Source organism: Biomphalaria glabrata, chromosome 6, assembly GCF_947242115.1.
Source record: "Biomphalaria glabrata chromosome 6, xgBioGlab47.1, whole genome shotgun sequence".
In the NCBI taxonomy this organism is placed as follows: Eukaryota; Metazoa; Mollusca; class Gastropoda; family Planorbidae; genus Biomphalaria; species Biomphalaria glabrata.
Window position 1 is genome coordinate 17,626,861 of NC_074716.1, and position 21,774 is coordinate 17,648,634.

A 21,774-nucleotide genomic window follows, 5' to 3' on the forward strand; every position below is an offset into this window, starting at 1 on the left:
TTGCAGTTTTCTTTCTCCTAGGTGGGTGGCCAGTCAAGACTGACGAGCAGAGGTGTAGTGAGCAAAACGTGCGCTCCGGCAAGGTACTTTATTTGCGCCTCCCTCTTCTATTGGCCATGAACATATATAGGCGCCCCCTTAAGGGTAGCACCCTGGGCATCGTGCCCCCTTACTACGCCTCTGATGAAGAGTCCTATCTACCTAAAGCTTACTGTTTTATGTTTAGGCGCTAGTTACTCGTCATTTCCCCTTCTGATAGTGATAACAGTTTTGCCTGACCCAAAATCTGAGCCCACACGTGAAGGCCAGGACTTGGTCTGGTGTCAGAGGCTTTTTGAAACGCATGCCATTGAAAGAATTTTATTGATAGTGGAGTGTTGATTGCCATTACCACTTCAGACAATACCAAGCTTACCGAAACAATACCCCATAAAAAATCACAAGTCATTCAATAATAACTCATGAGAGATGACTAGCCATTCAATAATACCCCAAGAGAGATGACTAGCCATTCAATAATACCCCAAGAGAGATGACTAGCCATTCAATAATACCCCAAGAGAGATGACTAGCCATTCAATAATACCATAAGAGAGATAAAATACCCCCATTAGAAATGACCAGTTTGCCTGAGCAAACGTCGACGTAGATAATTTAAAGTTAAGAAATGAAACATATAAAGAATAACTCTAATAGTCTAGGTATTTGCTCAATAAAATAAGAATGTATTAGATATATGAATAGATATTTAGATAAATACAAAAGTATTTTCAAATCAAGAATTGGTGGCACTCCAAGTATGTCTACTGAACACACGGCATCACGAGACACACTGGTGCCAGTATATTGACAGCAAACTTGGGTCTGGGAGACAACACGATAGATAAAAAATATTGAAAAAAAAAATATGCACAGAATTGTTCCAAGAGTCTCCTAGCTGATTTTATGTGTCTGAACTTTTGATGAGTAGGCAGAACTTTATCAGAACTTTGATTCTAAACATCAGCTTTATTTATATTTTTAAAAAAATTGATTCCTGGCCAGAATCCTAATGTGTCATTCTAGTTGGAACTAAAAAAAATTAAAAGGAAGATGAACAAAAATGTAAAAAAAAAAGGAATGTTTCTGATCAATATATGAAAATTCCCCATCGATCTTTTTGTGAATTACAGAGTGAGCGTCTGTATTGAAAATCTTTGTGATATTTGGTAATAGCAAATATAATATAATATAATATAATATAATATAATATAATAAAAATGTAGTTAAAAACAATGATACACAATTTATCTTTCAGAAAATAACACTCAACAAAAATGTAAATGATTTGAGTTTGAACACAGACGACATATTTAGCACAAATGGTGAACCCAAATATTCAAACGATCACAACTCAGAGGGCAGCACACCCATTTTGTTTTTTTTTTTAGTAAAAACTTGTAAAATATCACAATTATAATCACAATAATAACATTTTAAAATATTAGAAATACGAAAACAAATAGTGAAACAGAGAGTGAAAGAAGAAGAAATGTTTGAAAACAGCGCGGGTAGAACATTAGAGATGTGTTGTGTACACACTCTCTCTCTCTCTCTCTCTCTCTGTGTCTGTAAATATGTTTCTATGTTCTCAATATTTAGTAACAAATTTGTCTGACAATTATATCGACTTAATGAAATACACACACACACACATTTGGCAACATGGCGTTTAATTAGTAACAAAAAAAATGGTATTACAATAACGAAAGATATAATTACAAGCGAATGTAACATTCAAATGATGGTCAAAATGCCATCGAGAAAGGTGCTTTTTAAAGTATGTACAACTTAAACGGCATTTAAGTTCTGTTAAATTCTGTCATTGGCAGAATTGAAGTCATTGGTTAATATGCATGACTAAATGCATGACGCGTAGGACGTAATCATCTTCTTTTTTGAAGTAACGTCTCTATTACATAAGATAAGAAGAAGATATATTTTAGATTTAAAAAAAAAATGAATGTTTAAAAAAAAAGGGGGGGGGGCTGTTAAAACAACATTAAAACTCTGTAAAAAGCATTCGCTCTCTCTCTCTCTCTCTCTCTCTCACACACACACACACACATACAAAGTAACAGCAGGACAAGAGGACTCTAGGGTCTTGGAACTTGTTAGCTTAGTTCAAGTTGGTCTTTATGATATTGACATGAGGGACATAATCGCGTTTATTTATAATTTTATGTTGGTTAAGGTGACTGAACATTACAAATGGTGTTTCTGTATTCTTTACAACATAGTGTTTGGATTCTCTAGGGTTAGGGAAGTTTGTAGAAGAGGCCATGAAAGTGTTGTAGCCACAGCTTCTCTGGGTATTAACCTTCTGCAGGTCTATATTTAAGATCTGTCTACTTTTAAATTTATGAATATTATAATGCTACACCTAAAAGCTTGATTTTTTTTATCTATTCGGAAAAATACGAAAACAAATTTGGTTGATGCTCCCAATGGTAGAGATAGTCCTCTTTCCTACAGCTTCAGTTCAACTCTTATCTCTATTACAAGCCCCCCCCCCCCGTAACTACTTATAGAGAGGCATGTCTATACAATGCTTCAGTTTGTCCAGGAAAAGTTTCTTCAGGGGATCTCAATTCTTCCATCAGTGTGTCCAAACTATCCCAGCCTGCCCAACACTTCAGGGTAATGAACTATCTCGGCCAGCCTAACCCCTCTGAGTAATGAACTATCTCAGCCAGCCCAACCAGTCTGAGTAATGAACTATCTCAGCCAGCCCAACCCCTCTGAGTAATGAACTATCGCAGCCAGCCCAACCAGTCTGAGTAATGAACTATCTCAGCCAGCCCAACCCCTCTGAGTAATGAACTATCTCAGCCAGCCCAACCAGTCTGAGTAATGAACTATCTCAGCCAGCCCAACCCCTCTGAGTAATGAACTATCGCAGCCAGCCCAACCAGTCTGAGTAATGAACTATCTCAGCCAGCCCAACCCCTCTGAGTAATGAACTATCTCAGCCAGCCCAACCAGTCTGAGTAATGAACTATCTCAGCCAGCCCAACCCCTCTGAGTAATGAACTATCTCAGCCAGCTCAACCAGTCTGAGTAATGAACTATCTCAGCCAGCCCAACCCCTCTGAGTAATGAACTATCTCAGCCAGCCCAACCAGTCTGAGTAATGAACTATCTCAGCCAGCCCAACCCCTTTGAGTAATGAACTATCTCAGCCTGCCCAACCCCTTTGAGTAATGAACTATCTCAACCAGCCCAACCCCTCTGAGTAATGAACTTTCTCAGCCTGCCCAACCCCTTTGAGTAATGAACTATCTCAGCCAGCCCAACCAGTCTGAGTAATGAACTATCTCAGCCTGCTCAACCCCTTTGAGTAATGAACTATCTCAGCCTGCCCAACCCCTTTGAGTAATGAACTATCTCAGCCTGCCTAACCCCTCTAATGAACTATCACAACCTGCCCAACACTTCTGAGTAATGAACTATCTCAGCCTGCCCAACCCTTCTGAGTAATGAACTATGTCAGCCTGACTAACCCCTCTGAGTAATGAACTATCTTAGCCTGCCCAACCCTTCTGAGTTATAATCTTATGTGGAGGGCCCAGACAGCTAGTCCTATATTTCAGATATCAGTCAGCTCTCCCTATTGTATTTGTTTTGGGGCCAGTGTCTTGTTCGAGTCTTTAAGTATGCAGTTTTGATTGATATGGTCAACATTCTCTAATGTTTGAATGTTTCCTTTAAATTCATTATGTAGAGACACACTTTAGGTGACTGATAGTGAATGAAATTATAACGACATAGTCTCCAAAGCGAGACTGTAGCTTAGCGAGATAAAACGGACAGTTGAGGCTAGGCTTTCATAGAGGTAACATCGTACGTGATAGTGACTGAGACTAGACTTAAATTAAACTTCAAATGCCTGCTGGTTGTTCACTCTATTTGTGGAGTTGTATTATTCGTCTACAAGTCTGTAACCAAGTACTCGTTAGTAATTTGACGCGTACAGAAACATGCAACCTATTTACTGAACAGTACAAACTATACAGACTCAGAATAGACATTTACATCTCTACAATTAACAGTTTCAAGACTAAATATTTGAACTCAGTAAGTACTTCAGAGAGAATCCAAATAGCAATACTTGCACTACTAATGAAAAATGAACTATAATAAATAGTTTGCAACAAACTCTAGCAGCCATTAAGTTCTATAACTCTGCAAATTAAAAACATTTCCCATTTATTTCCCTTTCTTTAAATTATATCTATTTGGAGTTGACAATTTTTTAAAAGTTTATAGTAATAAAATAAAAATATTTATGAGTATGTAAAGTTGCGTGTAATGTATTTCTCAATGCATACATATAACTTCATCGGTGATGATGATGTAGCTGTATAGTAACAAGGGCACAGCGCCGTAACACTGACAACAATACAGGCATTGGGCAGCACGACGTGAAAGAATTGAAATAAAAAAAACTGAACCAGAAAAAAACAATTGAAAGGGGGAAGGACCGTGGTCAATACACACACCGGGAGGGGGGAGAAAGAAGAATGTACCAAAGAGGGAAGACCAAGTAGAGAGATACACATGTAATAGGAGTTGTCTTGTATGTCTTTGACATTGACACGTATCAAAAAAATAGTCATTTGACATGATAAAAAATGTGTATGCAGCTGAGAGATTGTCAAATACACGTTTAGACATTGTCACGGGCTTGAATGTCCGTTATAAAAAATGTTATTGAAAATTAAAAAGATTGTCATTTGCACTTGTTGACATTAATGACAATGTAAAATGGCCTGTGTAGACATTTAATGGACACTTTTTGGCACTCATGACAATGAAAAACGGCCCATGTTGACATTTCCTGGACACTTGTTGACATTCCATGCCACTTTTAAATATAAGAGATAATGAAAGACAACCTACTTACAAGTTATCTCCCTCTACAGGTTCAACAAATCTCTTGTTTTCTCTGTTTGAACAACATCACTTTGTTTTAAATTGTTTAAAATCTATTTCACATTTTAAATACACATTTCTTTTCTGGATCAGCTTGAAGTAGTACTGCTATTATACTTCACATCACTGTTAGGTCTATGTCTGGAGCATTCTATTTTATAATTCTATCAGTTCTGACAGAAATGAAATGAAAGCCTGTGCCTGACTAGCGTGTAGGCGACACCGATCTAAACATTCTATTACTTACCAATTAAGATATAGGTGTGACATTTTATATAAGAAGATTACAAGCATCAGGTAACTGACCCCAGCTAATAGATTGTTGACCTATTCTTAATTTCGTAGCATCTGAAAACTTTAGGAGTGGACATAACATTGAAATGTACTTGTCGAATACTTATCTTTGTATTACTTCAATACAGAGCCTTCAATCCTATCAGCAAGACATACTTCACCCCTAATATCCAATCTGAAGCCAGGTGTCAGACTGTATGTACATAACCCTTTCAATAAAGTGTACATTTCTTCTCTCTCTAAAACTGTAGTTGTCCCTCTTGTTTCTTGGACAGATGAAATATTCTCATTTAAGTTTACTTGAATTCATTATCGTAACATCTTTGACACATTTAATGAGATTGTCACTAACAAAATTAAAACTTCTTGGGAAGTAGTAAGAGCCAAAATATTATAGTAAAAAAATATATTTATATAAACAACAAAAATTGTATAAATCTTCCTATTTCCCAAATATTATGACATAATTATTTTTTTTTGTTTGAGGGTTTTGCAATATACCAAAGTTTTTTTTTTTAATTAATTTATATGAAATGTGTATATTAATGAATAATATATATATATATATATATATATATATGTCCAAATTCTATATATATTTATATGAAATGTGTACATTTGTGAATAAAAATTATAAGTGTCTTTTTTAACCTTATCTAGTTCTTATTTGATTTCAACAATGATAAGTAAGAATATTTACCTGAAATGTCATTTTGCGAATGAACATTCAACGTCAAATGACAGAAGATACAAATCACATTTAAAAAAAGGAAACAAGCACCCCAAAAAAGATTTCATTTGACCCAATTTTTGGGGTAACGAAATCTTCTTGACCAAAATACATCAGGTATGTTGTTTAGTATATCAAGACGTTCTGGGTTTTCAGAGACATTCTCTCACACTTGTGAAGTCAAAGAAGCACACAAGTGACAGCAATTAGCAGTCGTCTGCTGTCGTGGTCGTCTGACTCGCGTCAGCCGCCATTAAAGATGGAAGCAGTAAAGTCGAGATTCTGTTGGACCGAACCGCACAAGTCAAAATAGCGACCTTTTGACCTTGACAATTAGTGACCTTTGGGGGTCATTTTTATCATATTTGGTTTAGCATGACCTTGAACTCAACATGGGGGCCACACTTTTTACAAAGCGCCATCACTGTTCTTGGACTCCTCCGTTGATTGGCGCTGTCTGAGGCAGCATTTTCCGTTGTTGCTACTGGGAAGGGTGACATGTTCCATGAGGGAGTACCACTGGGCGACGGGCTTCCTGGGGCTTTCCAGCATCTCATACCAGTGCTCGCGGCCTTGACCGTTCATCTTGGGTCCCAACGCCACACACCCCATCAGCTCATCACTGCCGATTCTGAAAGAAGGCAGAAGTGTTCATAGAGCACACAAAGTTCATTTAAGACATCATTTGACTCATTGGATTCCTTTAGCTTAAAAGTTCATTTCAGACATCATTTAACTCATTGGATTCCTTTAGCTTAAAAGTTCATTTAAGACATCATTTAACTCATTGGATTCCTTAAGCTTAAAAGTTCATTTAAGACATCATTTAACTCATTGGATTCCTTTAGCTTAAAAGTTCATTTAAGACATCATTTAACTCATTGGATTCCTTTAGCTTAAAAGTTCATTTAAGACATCATTTAACGCATTGGATTCCTTTAGCTTAAAAGTTCATTTAAGACATCATTTAACTCATTGGATTCCTTTAGCTTAAAAGTTCATTTAAGACATCATTTAACTCATTGGATTCCTTTAGCTTAAAAGTTCATTTAAGACATCATTTAACTCATTGGATTCCTTTAGCTTAAAAGTTCATTTAAGACATCATTTAACGCATTGGATTCCTTTAGCTTAAAAGTTCATTTAAGACATCATTTAACTCATTGGATTCCTTTAGCTTAAAAGTTCATTTAAGACATCATTTAACGCATTGGATTCCTTTAGCTTAAAAGTTCATTTAAGACATCATTTAACGCATTGGATTCCTTTAGCTTAAAAGTTCATTTAAGACATCATTTAACTCATTGGATTCCTTTAGCTTAAAAGTTCATTTAAGACATCATTTAATGCATTGGATTCCTTTAGCTTAAAAGTTCATTTAAGACATCATTTAACTCATTGGATTCCTTTAGCTTAAAAGTTCATTTAAGACATCATTTAACTCATTGGATTCCTTTAGCTTAAAAGCTCATTTAAGACATCATTTAACGCATTGGATTCCTTTAGCTTAAAAGTTCATTTAAGACATCATTTAACTCATTGGATTCCTTTAGCTTAAAAGTTCATTTAAGACATCATTTAACGCATTGGATTCCTTTAGCTTAAAAGCTCATTTAAGACATCATTTAACTCATTGGATTCCTTTAGCTTAAAAGTTCATTTAAGACATCATTTAACGCATTGGATTCCTTTAGCTTAAAAGTTCATTTAAGACATCATTTAACTCATTGGATTCCTTAAGCTTAAAAGTTAATTTAAGACATCATTTAACTCATTGGATTCCTTAAGCTTAAAAGTTCATTTAAGACATCATTTAACTCATTGGATTCCTTTAGCTTAAAAGTTCATTTAAGACATCATTTAACTCATTGGATTCCTTTAGCTTAAAAGTTCATTTAAGACATCATGTAACTCAATGGATTCCTTTAGCTTAAAAGTTCATTTAAGACATCATTTAACTCATTGGATTCCTTTAGCTTAAAAGTTCATTTCAGACATTCACATAGCGGCATTTCAAAACTTGAAGAGTAAGAGAGCTGATAAAACGGTGTGTCTACTTCCGAATTTAATGCACAGAAATCACACACACACACACAGATACACATTTTGTCGCATTCATTAATTTGTACTGTAATGGATAAATTCAGTTCAACTTTGGCTTGATTTCCAAGTGTCTCGTATCTCTTGTCTGCCCCAAGACTTTCGAAGTGCCTGGTGCTCTGACAGTTTGGCTAACTGAATCCCCCAGCTCTTTCCGGTCAGGAGCTGTTCTTAGCAGACTATCAAAGGAGAGGCCGCTTTATTCTTTCACGGTGTCCAGTCAGCTTTTCTTTAGACGGACCTTTCTTTGTGCTTTGGGCTTCTATAGTTTTAACATTGTCTGAGAGTTTTCTTTTCTTAAGAAGTGGGACCATTTTAAGATTGGGTCCATTCTTTGGGCCAGCTTTGTCATCCCATATTTTCCGCATTATGTCCTTAAATATTGTTTAATATGATAGAATGAACTAATATGTAGCAGATTGCTGTATTCTATTTTAAAGCATAAATTGCTTACTGTACAATGTGTATTCAATATTTAAATGGTTTCTATTTGTTTAATAAAATCATTGTATTTGTAAAGTAATATTTCTATGCATATATTCCATCACCTAAAAATTATAAAATTGAATTATGTCTCATTAAAAAATAAATGAATGTTAACTACCACACACATATATGACATATGTATACTTTTTCAAAGTTGGATTCTTGATGAATAAACACATTTAATAAGGATTCATTTATTTCATCGATGAACTTAAGATTTCACGAATGAGACTGACTTTCACTAAAAGACCTACGACCAAGACACACTTGATGTACTGACCTATCATAGTCACACGTGATGTACTGACCTATCATAGACACACTTGATGTACTGACCTATCATAGTCACACTTGATGTACTGACCTATCATAGTCACACTTGATGTACTGACCTATCATAGACACACGTGATGTACTGACCTATCATAGACACACTTGATGTACTGACCTATCATAGTCACACTTGATGTACTGACCTATCATAGTCACACTTGATGTACTGACCTATCATAGTCACACTTGATGTACTGACCTATCATAGACACACGTGATGTACTGACCTATCATAGTCCACCAGTTTCACGACCAAGTAAACGTCCTCTACACTTTCCTGAGGGACATCAAAGACCAGGGCCTCGTTAAATACTGGATTTAAGGTGTTCCGCTGGACAGAGGTCTTCCTTTTCTTGATGCGCCGTCCTTGACACATCAGACAGACTTTCACGTACGGGTCTGTAAACACGTGACAGAACAATATAGTAGAGATAAGACAATATATTAGAGAGGAGTCAGTATATTAGAGATGAGACAATATATTAGAGATGAGACAGTATATTAAAGAGGAGACAATATATTAGAGAAAAGACAATATATTAGAGAGGAGACATATTAGAGATGAGACAGTATATTAGAGAGGAGACAATATATTAGAGAAAAGACAATATATTAGAGAGGAGACAATATATTAGAGAAAAGACAATATATTAGAGATGAGACAGAATATTAGAGATGAGACAGTATATTAGAAAGGAGACAATATATTAGAGAAAAGACAATATATTAGAGAGGAGACAATATATATGGGATGAGACAGTATATTAGAGAGGAGACAATATATTAGAGAGGAGACAGTATATTAGAGAAAAGACAATATATTAGAGAGGAGACAGTATATTAGAGATGAGACAATATATTAGAGATAAGACAGTATATTAGACATGAGACAGTATATTAGAGATGAGACAGTATATTAGATATGAGAAAGTATATTATAGATGTGACAATATATTAGAGATGAGACAGTATATTAGAGATGAGACAATATATTAGAGATGAGACAATATATTAGAGATGAGACAGTATATTAGACATGAGACAATATATCAGAGATGAGACAGTATATTAGAGAGGAGACAGTATATTAGACATGTGACAATATATTAGAGATGAGACAATATATTAGAGATGAGACAGTATATTAGAGATGAGACAATATATTAGAGATGAGACAATATAATAGAGATGAGACTGTATATTAGACATGAGACAGTATATTACTTGATGAGGTAGACCTTGTTGGACGTGCCAGTGCTGCTTTAGGCACATTTAAAGGCAAGGACAAGTGTGGCAACTGAGAGGACTCAGCATATCCACAAAACTGAAAGTCTACAGTGCTGTAATCCTCCCTTCATCCTTATATGCATGAGTCCTGGACCTTATTTTCCCGCCACATCAAAAAGCTAAAAAACTTCCACCTACGCTAAGAAAATGTCAACAGGTCAACTGGATTGACCACCTATCAGACGTTGAAAGCCTACAGTTGTAACATAAGAACAGGATCCAAGCCGCAACAAAAACAAAAGGATTCCAATTTTAAAGTCTGGGACATGTAGTCTGTAGGCTAGACAATCGTCTTCCCAAAAGACTTCTTCAGGTGGCGCTGTGTGCAGGAAAACGACTTCTTGAGGTGGAGCTGTGTGCATAAAAACGACTTCTTGAGGTGGAGCTGTGTGCATAAAAACGACTTCTTGAGGTGGAGCTGTCAAAAGGGGAGGGGACAGGTCAATACAAGACTATAATGACACCCTTTAGAGCTCCTTCACCTAGTTTGATTTTAACATTCACTGCTGAAAAACATTAACTCTCGATCGCTACCCATGGTGTGAAGCTGTGAGTATGGGAGTCTCACGATACGGGGCAAGGAGAGTGAAAGAGTGCAGAGCTAACTAAAGGCTGAGAGAAGAAGCAGGCTTATCTGCAGTGGACCCAAGTGACCCATGTCACGTGTGTGGCCGGCTTTTTAAAGGGCTGATTGGACTTGGACTTTTCACATTTTTGAGTTCATAGCAAATGAGAAATGTATCTTCGAGCATGAAGGAACAGCTATATATGTAGAGCTTTCTCTCTCTCTCTCACACACACACCGCGTCTACGACCTAGCGTAACAATGTTAACATTCGTAGATACAAGTGCCTATTGTGTTTGTGCTGTTTGTCTCTCCGTCTCTGTCGTTAAGTTCCTAAAAACTAAAACCCACTCTAGAAATACTGATTTCTCCATCGCATGTAGCGTGCCCAAAGTAAGTGCAACATCTATTTATGTTTTCTGAATGTAAAAGCAAACTCTAATTTTTGAAAATAAATCATGCAAACCTTTATTTTTCAGGATATAGATGTACACCATTTTTATAACCTGATTTAAATACCTTATATAATTACAGTCTACACAACTGTTGGTAATTACAGGGAATGCTCTAAAATATAACATTTTCCTGGATGCTCTTGAAAGCAATTAATTAGATCGTAAATCATGTATAACTGCGTTTTACATTAGCATGTTCATTATCATTAGTGTTTTATTTTATCTATCTTAACCGACCTGCTAATTACTGTAAAAAAAAAACGCGAAATAAAACTCTATGGTCATATAACAAGGTTTTCAGTGCTCGCAAAGACCCTCCATCAGGGAACAGTACCGGGAAAAAAGAAGAACAGGCAGACAAAGAAAGCGATGGGAAGACAAAGAATAAACAGGCCTGCCGTTGAAAGAGGCGCTATCCAAGGTACAAGACAGGGGAATGGAGAACTACGGTCGATGTGCCCAAACGGCCCAGCATACTATGGGAAAGGTGAAGGTGATACAGATAAATTAACGGTAGCTGATAGTTACATGTTTATTAAAGTAATGTAGATAGAACAGTGGCTTACAGTGGCGTCACTAGAGGGACTTTGTTGGACATCTCGTGACACACATCACCTATAAATACGTAATAAAGACTTAATACAACTTAATTACTGAAAGAAATCTTAAACTATAGATATCTAGACGATTGTTTCTGTGTCAAACAAATGAAAAATCCCATGCGCTATTATATGACGACATATTTACTCTCAAGACATGTTTAATAGACTATCTTTGTTTACTTGTATAAAGTTACACATTCCTACTGCTGTTTCTAGTGTGAAACATGCTTTTGCTTCTTAGTCGTCAGGTCCTGGATAGGTGGAGAACGTTTGTTGACAGAGACCACCAGACTATATTCCGAATGTTCACCTACCAGACTTTAAAAAGCACTCATCAAAATAGAAGCTTTCTAATGGAAAAGGGGGGGGGGGTCGCAAAAGACATTTTGTCAAATGTTTTACATGTTTCGGATGTTCCTTCAGAGTTGAAGATAGTTTACTTCCTAATCCAAACGTCCTGCATGATGACGGGGGATGGAAGCGGGCAGGGTTTGAATCCGGGACCTTCGATAAATCCGAAAGACAGTCCAGCGCGCAAACCGCTTCGAAATGTAAGTTTGACGAAAATATGTCAATGTGATTCAGAGCGGTCTTATTTCTTACAACTAAAGTTCCATAGCTCTTTTGTGTGATCAGAACAGGCCCGCTCAGAACCGACCCGCTCAGAACCGGCCCGCTCAGAACAGGCCCGCTCAACACAAGGAGAACGTCCCATCAAGCTCAATACAAAGTGACATGCTCGTCTGACAGTCTTCATTTCATTGGAAACTTACCTGCGAACTTCCAACTAGAAGAAATGGTGAATTGAGACGCCAGGAGGACTAATTTCTGATATCAATGACATAAAATTGTTACTGACAGATCTAGGATTGATATTTAGATGCTATGTGAAAGAGACCTGATGAACAGGCAAATGTCTAGAATATGTCTAGAATAGGTCCAAAAATGTCACGATGAAATCTTTAATTTGCGTTTAGAGAGTAAAATAATATTTTCAATTCGTACAGGATAAATTCACACGGTAAAAAAACTTTACAACAAAAAACCGTAGAATATTCTAGTATTAATTTTTTAAATAGTTTTATATCGCGTAAACCACTTAACTTTCACACGTACACATATACACACTTGTACACACTTGTACAGACACATACATGCATACTTCTACTTACAAATATACACACTTGTACAGACATGTTGACAGTCACACTCCTAGAACACGTATAGTTGATATTCCGATAGAATGTTGAGAAAACATTTGTGTTAACATAATGAGAAGAAGAAAACATTTGTGTTAACATAATAATAAGAAGAAAACATTTGTGTTAACATAATGAGAAGAAGAAAACATTTGTGTTAACATAATGAGAAGAAGAAAACATTTGTGTTAACATAATGAGAAGAAGAAAACATTTATGAACTTGTTCAATGATACAAGAAGATCAAAGAATATGGTAGAAAAAGAAAAGAATGTGTTTTGTTGTTTTAAAGTCAATCTGAGCACTGCATGTGTTTTGTTGTTTTAAAGTCAATCTGAGCACTGCATGTGTTTTGTTGTTTTAAAGTCAATCTGAGCACTGCATGTGTGGGACGGAGCAAGGTCACAATGCTGAAAGGAGGTTGCACACAATACAAGACAATAGAAAGTGTTTGTTTTGTTATTTCGAACATATGTCAGTGATGTCCTAGAACTAGAGCCATCTGTCATCACGTTTGATATACAAGTCTCTGGAAAACAAAAATCTCTGTATTTAAAAAAAATGTGTGTGTGTGGGTGTGTATGTAATTTCTTAGGTTTCGGATTCCAGTTTTGTATCTGTACAGACTTTGCGCTGTCTAATGTTGTGTCACTTGAACCTGCAGAGGGAATTGTTTGTAGATAAACACCGACAGAACAGAAATACATAGAACCTTGAAATAAAAAGAGAAGAGAACTCTTCAGATGACTCGAGGCGGTGTTATACTTCCAGTGAATTAATTCCCCTGTTGAGCTTCATATGTGGTAGATGCATGCCTAGTAGATCTGATGCCCTCATGAAGGCCGCCATGTAGACGGCACTTAGGGCTATCACTAGGAACTTGGTCATGAAGAATTAGATATACATAAAGTTTTAAAAAAACAACTCTCTTTGCTAAGAAAGATATGAAACAATGTTTTATATTTTATAAAATAAAAATTAAGATTGTCAAGTTTTTCAGATCTTGTCTCTTTTTATCTCAGTCTCATGACAAACAAAAGTTGGTCATCTCGCAATGACTCGCCGCCTGACCAACAATTTCGTTCCAATGATACCTATTAAAGGTTTCCTCTGGGACAATGAGGCCCTGCAAGGGGAAAGAGATCGTCTTTCAAAACATATAGCGCGCTTTAGAAAAAAGTTTTTGAAACTGTTTTTTTCTTGGATGTGAGCGACTCGTAGTTGACAAGGACTTGCATGGTTTATTGCTTTCTAGAAATGTGATATTTGTTTACTCGGGAGTTGTAAGGACAGAATTAATTAAAAAAAAAACTTTAAACCAGTTTCCATTGAAGTAAAAGATACAGAAGCAAGTGTGAAGGATACAGAAGCAAGTGTGAAGGATACAGAAGCAAGTGTGAAGGATACAGAAGCAAGTGTGAAGGATACAGAAGCAAGTGTGAAGGATACAGAAGCAAGTGTGAAGGATACAGAAGCAAGTGTGAAGGATACAGAAGCAAGTGTGAAGGATACAGAAGCAAGTGTGAAGGATACAGAAGCAAGTGTGAAGGATACAGAAGCAAGTGTGAAGGATACAGAAGCAAGTGTGAAGGATACAGAAGCCACTGGGAAGGAAACAGTATGAAAATGCTGTTAATGGAAAGGATCATAAAGTCAAAAGACTCAGTAGAAGATTATAAACAACTCTGTGGCGTTGTGTGCCCTATCCCCATCGCTACCCCGCACCTGAAGTCACTACGTCATCAGACCAGAAAGACAAAACTTTTCAATATGGCGTAATGTTTTTTTTTTTTTTACTTCCTTCTTCGCGTTGTGCGTGGATCTATTATGTATGGCGTTGCCATGGCAGCATGCTCTAAGCAAGACAAGAAATTTGATTAGTATGTGTCCGTATGTGTGTGTGTGTGTGTTCTCTGAGAATGTGGGTAAATTAACTCTCACTGGTCAGTGTGTGTGTTTGTGTTGACCTACGTATGTGTGCTGTTTTGTTTTGTTCAAACCCAGCTAGAGATTAACTTAAGTAGGTTGGTTTCAACTGAAAACAATCTTGCTTACTTGTTTGTTTGTTGTTTGTGTGTACTGTTGCTTACTTGTTTGTTTGTTGTTTGTGTGTACTGTTGCTTACTTGTTTGTTTGTTGTTTGAGTGTACCGTTGCTTATTTGTTTGTTTGTTGTTTTGTATGTACCGTTGCTTACTTGTTTGTTTGTTGTTTTGTATGTACTGTTGCTTACTTGTTTGTTTGTTGTTTTGTATGTACTGTTGCTTACTTGTTTGTTTGTTGTTTTGTATGTACTGTTGCTTACTTGTTTGTTTGTTGTTTTGTATGTACTGTTGCTTACTTGTTTGTTTGTTGTTTTGTATGTACTGTTGCTTACTTGTTTGTTTGTTGTTTTGTATGTACTGTTGCTTACTTGTTTGTTTGTTGTTTTGTATGTACTGTCGCTCATTGTTTGTTTGTTGTTTTGTATGTACTGTTGCTTACTTGTTTGTTTGTTGTTTTGTATGTACTGTTGCTTACTTGTTTGTTTGTTGTTTTGTATGTACTGTTGCTTACTTGTTTGTTTGTTGTTTTGTATGTACTGTTGCTCATTGTTTGTTTGTTGTTTTGTATGTACTGTTGCTTACTTGTTTGTTTGTTGTTTTGTATGTACTGTTGCTTACTTGTTTGTTTGTTTTATATGTACTGGCTTAATTGTTTGTTTGCATGTATGTACTTGCTTACATGTGTGTTTGTTGTTTGTATGTTCTGTTGATAATTTTCAAGAGAAAGAGGTAGAAAAAAAACGATGCGAGTGAGGAAAGAGGAGAGAACTACAGAGAGAACGCGATGACCTCAAATGTAGCACTGCAATAAAAGTCAAAGAGATTTACACAGCAGCAGAAATTGACAAGAATAGAGATGGGCGGGTGAAAATACAGGTAAGTAGACAGGCCAGCAAGTAGTTAGACACGTAGACAGGTAAGTAGACAGACACATTGACATAGACAGACAAGTAAATAGACAGAAAGTAGACTTGCAAATACATTGACAGATATGTACATTGAAGAACAGGTAGATTGAGATAAAAGTTGTCTGACAGACAGGTAAGTAGACAGGTAAGTAGACAGGTAAGTAGACAGGTAAGTAGACAGGTAAGTAGACAGGTAAGTAGACAGGTAAGAAGACAGGTAAGTAGACAGGTAAGTAGACAGGTAAGTAGACAGGTAAGTAGACTGGTAAGTAGACTGGTAAGATGGCAGACAATTCCTTTAAAGATAAGATAAAGGACTTTTCATAATGTAGTAGCCTACGCCGTGCTTTTGTCAACTTCATTTCCTCAATATGTGACAGTTACACAAGTTTTACAAAATCGAAACCAGAAAAACATTTTAAAAAACTTTTTAAAAAAAGGAAACCTACATTAAGCGTAGTTGTACCTCCATCAGTCATGTCATTAAATGTGTAATAGATCTAGTCTAACAATAAAAAAGCATTTATAAAAATTTAAAAAAAGGGGAACGACCTAAATTCGAACTCATGGCTCAAGCCTTCTCAGGCTTCTTAAGCCAACACGGTAACCACTCTACTAGTGGAGAGCTTATGAGCATGAAAGATTGTACAGTTTGTATTGATTGTATAGTCTCGTCCTGTTTTTCATGTTGTGTTCACTAAGACTCAGACGACAATGTAAAAAGGGGGCTAATTCAGCTTATACCACCACTTCAGTCAAGTACAAATTCTTTCCCTTGTTTGAGATAGCAAACATAATAATTAATTACCAATAGTTAATTAACTAATTGATTATTTTTTTATTATTGATTCTTGTTTTGTTAGGTGAAAGAAAGAATTTGGCAAAATTTCAGTTTGGTCAGAGATTGGGTGTTTGAAAAAAACGTATACATACTTTTGCCCAGACAGACAGATAGACAGACAGGGTGAGTTGATATAAGCTTTATAAAAAAAAATAGAAAGAGAAGCTACAAAACAAAACAAAAACAGCAAGCACACATAACTTGAGGATATAGTTAAACAGATTGTCCTTTTTTTTCTGTTTCGATGTCACAACTGACCTTTAAATATGACCCTTTAACCCCAGCGACTGACTTAACAATCCTGAGAAAAATCAATTCTTAAGCAAACAATTTCCTCTTCCGCTATGGACTCGTGGAATTTAGTCAAATCCCTTCCCTTCCCTGTACAATAGCGTCACTTCCGGTTTGAGTGATTCCAATTCTCCGTGTCTTTATTTGATTTATTTTTTTTTTATTCTGTTACGTATAGAAAGAAAATATTCATACAAAGCTTCCCACCCCCACCAACTCTAGCTTCTCAAAAGTCCTTAATAGAAGTTCGTTTGGTACTTAGGGTATGTACTAGTTTAGCGCTGCCATTCAAATATGTCATAATGAGAGAGATAATATCACCATCAGAAAAATGATATCACAATCAGAGAGATGATATCACAATCAGAGAGATGATATCACAATCAGAGAGATGATATCATAATCAGAGAGATGATATCACAATCAGAGAGATGATATCACAATCAGAGAGATGATATCATAATCATAGAGATGATATCACAATCAGAGAGATGATATCATAATCAGAGAAAAAATATCACAATCATAGAGATGATATCACAATCAGAGAGATGATATCATAATCAGACAGATGATATCACAATCAGAGAGATGATATCACAATCAGAGAGATGGTATCACAATCAGAGAGATGATATCACAATCAGAGAAATTATATCACAATCAGAGAGATGAAATTACAATCAGAGAGATGAAATTACAATCAGAGAGATGAAATTACAATCAGAGAGATGAAATTACAATCAGAGAGATGAAATTACAATCAGAGGGATAATATCACAATCAGAGAGATGGTATCACAATCAGAGAGATGGTATCACAATCAGAGAGATGAAATTACAATCAGAGAGATGAAATTACAATCAGAGAGATGAAATTACAATCAGAGAGATGAAATTACAATCAGAGAGATGAAATTACAATCAGAGAGATGAAATTACAATCAGAGAGATGAAATTACAATCAGAGAGATAAAATTACAATCAGAGAGATGAAATTACAATCAGAGAGATGAAATTACAATCAGAGAGATGAAATTACAATCAGAGAGATGAAATTACAATCAGAGAGATAAAATTACAATCAGAGAGATGAAATTACAATCAGAGAGATGAAATTATAATCAGAGAGATAATATCACAATCAGAGAGATGGTATCACAATCAGAGAGATGAAATTACAATCAGAGAGATGATATCACAATCAGAGAGATGAAATTACAATCAGATTTTTTTAAAAAGCTGTAGGGACATAATAAGTTCCAGTGTCCTAAATTCAACTCTAGTAATGCTCGCCTAGTCGTGTGGTATGCGCTTTGGACTGTGTGTTTACGATTGTACCGAGTTTGATTTCTGCCGTCCTGCAGAAGGTTTGTACTTAGTAGTTTGGATCCTCCTTTCTAAAGGAATGTACAAAACATTTCAAATAATACTGTTTTCAAAAAATACAATATTTCCTTGACACAACTTCTAGAGCTATTAATTGTCTTTTTCTAACTGATGGAGTTTAGATAAAAAAACAAACGAGTTTCCACGAAGGCAGTTGTTGAAAGAGACAAATACAAAATGAAACAATTCTAAATAAAACTATTCAAAGTCAAAAATATATTTATTGGTTTGAAGAGCCACATCGAAACACTATTAATTTAATGCATTCAATAATAACAATAATAATTTTATTGATAAAGCGCTGTGATAACATTACAAACAAAAACACGAAATGACAGTTAATCTAAAAAAAGTTTTAAACAGATAGGTCTTAATGTTCTTCTTAAAAGTGGTGTAGCATGTTGTCTGTCTGAGATCAATGGGGAGTGGGTTCCAAACTTTGGTCCATGCACTGAAAAAGACCGCAGACCGTAGTTTTTGAAGGAGAAACTTGGCAGTACTAAAAGCGATGAGTCCATTGAGTGCAGGGACATATGGAGTGATCACTTCGCAAAGGTACAAGGGCTTTTCAATACACAATTGAATCAATGTATTGAGTACACCGTCGAATCAATGTTATCTTATCTTATATAATACAGACGTTACTTCAAAAAGAAGATGATTACGTCCTACGCGTCATGCATTCAGTCATGCATATACATAATCGAAACTATGTACTGGATACACAATCGAAACAATGCATTGGGTCCACAATATATGAAATGACATTGCATACTATCGAAAACTAATAAATCTTAACATTCTGATTATGTAATGAGAGAAGAAAGAAAAGATAACTGCACTGAAAATATCCAGACAAAAATAAAATACTAGAAATATGTTAATATCAAATGCTAATTATAATTTGAAATTTAGATTACAATTAGTTTTTAAATATTTTTTACGACAAGTTTTATTTTAGCTTTTGAATTGATGCTATTGTCTGCCCATGTATTTGTCATCATCAATGAAATGCTCGAAGTGTAGAGTTATTTCCCTTGGTTAAACGAATGATTTGATTAGCCTTATGGTTTTGTACAATGTACATATTATCCCAAACACAGTCATTCATCGGGTCGCATTTATTGTCTGTTGAGACAGAAGGAGCCATCACAACGATTTTTTTTTAATTTGAAGACATTGTCTTTATGTCCAAGATAAAGTACTTCACGTGACTGTTGCGGCCTTCTTATTGTATCATATCTGATGTAGACAAAGCCACTTTCAGTTACCATCAGCCAGGGGTCAATTTAGGTGAATGTTTTCGCTGTCCTAGTCTACAAACCTTATATCAACTCACTCTGTCTGTCTGTCTGTCTGTCTGGTAAAAAGGTTGTACACGTAATTTCTCCCACACCCAATTTCGGATCAAGCTGAAATTTGCACTATTTCTTTTACCTGACAACACAAGAATAATTTTTAAATTAACTAATTAGCTTATTAATTATTGGTAATTTTGTTTTTTTTGTTTTTCGTTTGATAAGCGTCTTATTAGTGAGTTATTACATGATTAATCGTAGATCTCTATGTTGTCAAGGAGGGTACAGAGAACTGTGCACACATTAGACATAAGGTCGTTTGAGAACCGCTGATTTACAAAATGTAAACTAATTCATTTACTTTTAAAAAGTACATTGATTTATGAACAAAGTGTACAATTGATTGATTTCTAATTGGAATGCCTGTGGCATCTGGTAAACCAGCTCCCAAGGGCAGCAACCTTCGTATGAATTCGTTTAACTGCTAGAGTTATAGTTCTTCACTAATTAGTCTCTATGGACTCGAGACAGGAATTTTTTTTCCTCCGCTGGTTGATGATCTTGCCTTTCACGATTCGCTAGCACTTTCTAGATGTTTCCATTGCTTGAACCTATTAGAGCTGGTGTCATTAGTAGTCCATGCTAGTATTTGTTAGTTCGTTAGATCATCTCATTACTAGGGAAAGCAAGCTGGTGTCTTTCCTAGGGAAAGCTAAGGTTCTCGTTGGTTGATGTACATTGTCAAGAATAGAATCTTAGCCACAGTTAGTTCTTTCCGTGACCAGATTTAATTGACTTTATTATTATGTGAAAAAAATGTATTTGACTCACATAAAGGCATCGCTAAAGCTGGACAAGTTCAATTATATAAATGCTTCGATACTTAAGACAAAGAGAGAGAGAGATGGAGACAGAGACAGAGAGAGAATGAGAGAGAGAGAGAGAGAGAGAGAGTAATGATGAAGAAAACGAAAGAGAGAGCAAGGAATCAATATCTCATAACAAATCTTCTGACACTGCCGGAGTATGAAAACATGATGATCAATAATCACCATCATCATAATAAATAATAACAATAATTATACATATTGATGGACAAAGGAGCTACGATGAATTTTGTTTCCCTTTTACGAATGTCAATCCTAGCAGTGACGGGCATTAACTAGTGTTTGAAGTTTGATATACATCCAATAATAAAGTGTGTATAGCATGGGCGTAGCCAGGAGTTTTTTCGGGGGGGGGGGATTTTTTTCTCCCCCCCCCCCATACCCCCCTCCCGAGAAAAAAAAATTATATGTATGTATGTGTGTGTGTGTATAAAATCTTTATTACATTCTGACCATTCATTCTTTCGGAAGACGTTTACTGTGCCCTAAAATAGGTTCTTCCTGGAGTTTGTGGGAAAATTGTAGACTCCCTGCCATTGTTAGCAAGGAGGTCTGGAGGAGAGCTAGGAGCTCCCCCATCGCGGGGCAGAGCCCCGCCGCCAAGCACTATTTCTGGTGTTGAAAGACAACAAAATGCATATTCTGAGTTACCTACAGTGCATTTTCCTGCTATTAACAAGTTTATTTTCAAAAACCTAATGTGCTATTCTTACTGACTTAGACCCTCCCGCGCCGTTCGGCGAATTTGCCGTCAAGCTGTTTCCATAAAAATCTGTCACTGGTAATGTCTGAAGCCTCTTCCCACCTGCTCTGAGGACCTCCATGAATGTGTGGCGCCAAGTTGTACTAGGATGTCATCGCAACTCTTCTTATGCGTGATTCATTTTAACGGAGAACATGTCCCGCAAACCTCATGCGACGCTCTATTACAACCTTACTAAGGGGTCGACTCCCACTCCCACATCTCTATAAGACTCTTAAAATCTGTCTTAGCCATCTTTGTTGAGACACATTTAGTGTTTTTCAATTTCGGCAGATGACTCTTCACTTCACTTTATTAATGGAGCCCCGCCACTGGTAGAAATGTGTAAC

The 21,774-nt window shown here is 36.1% G+C and overlaps 1 protein-coding gene across 4 annotated transcripts in view; it reads right to left on the bottom strand.

Annotated features, from left to right (window-relative positions):
• Nucleotides 1-700: 700 nt before the first annotated feature.
• The window catches only part of LOC106051588 (synaptotagmin-6-like), a 95,622-nt gene continuing 74,548 nt past the window's right edge, over nucleotides 701-21,774 (bottom strand). For all 4 annotated transcript variants that reach the window (XM_056033494.1, XM_056033492.1, XM_056033493.1 and 1 more), the window contains exons 5-6: nucleotides 9,145-9,316; nucleotides 701-6,629 (exon numbers count right to left, since the gene is read on the bottom strand). In XM_056033494.1, coding sequence (XP_055889469.1) covers nucleotides 6,407-6,629; nucleotides 9,145-9,316 — 395 coding nt within the window. In that variant the 3' untranslated portion in view covers nucleotides 701-6,406. The remainder of the gene's footprint in view (nucleotides 6,630-9,144; nucleotides 9,317-21,774) is intronic.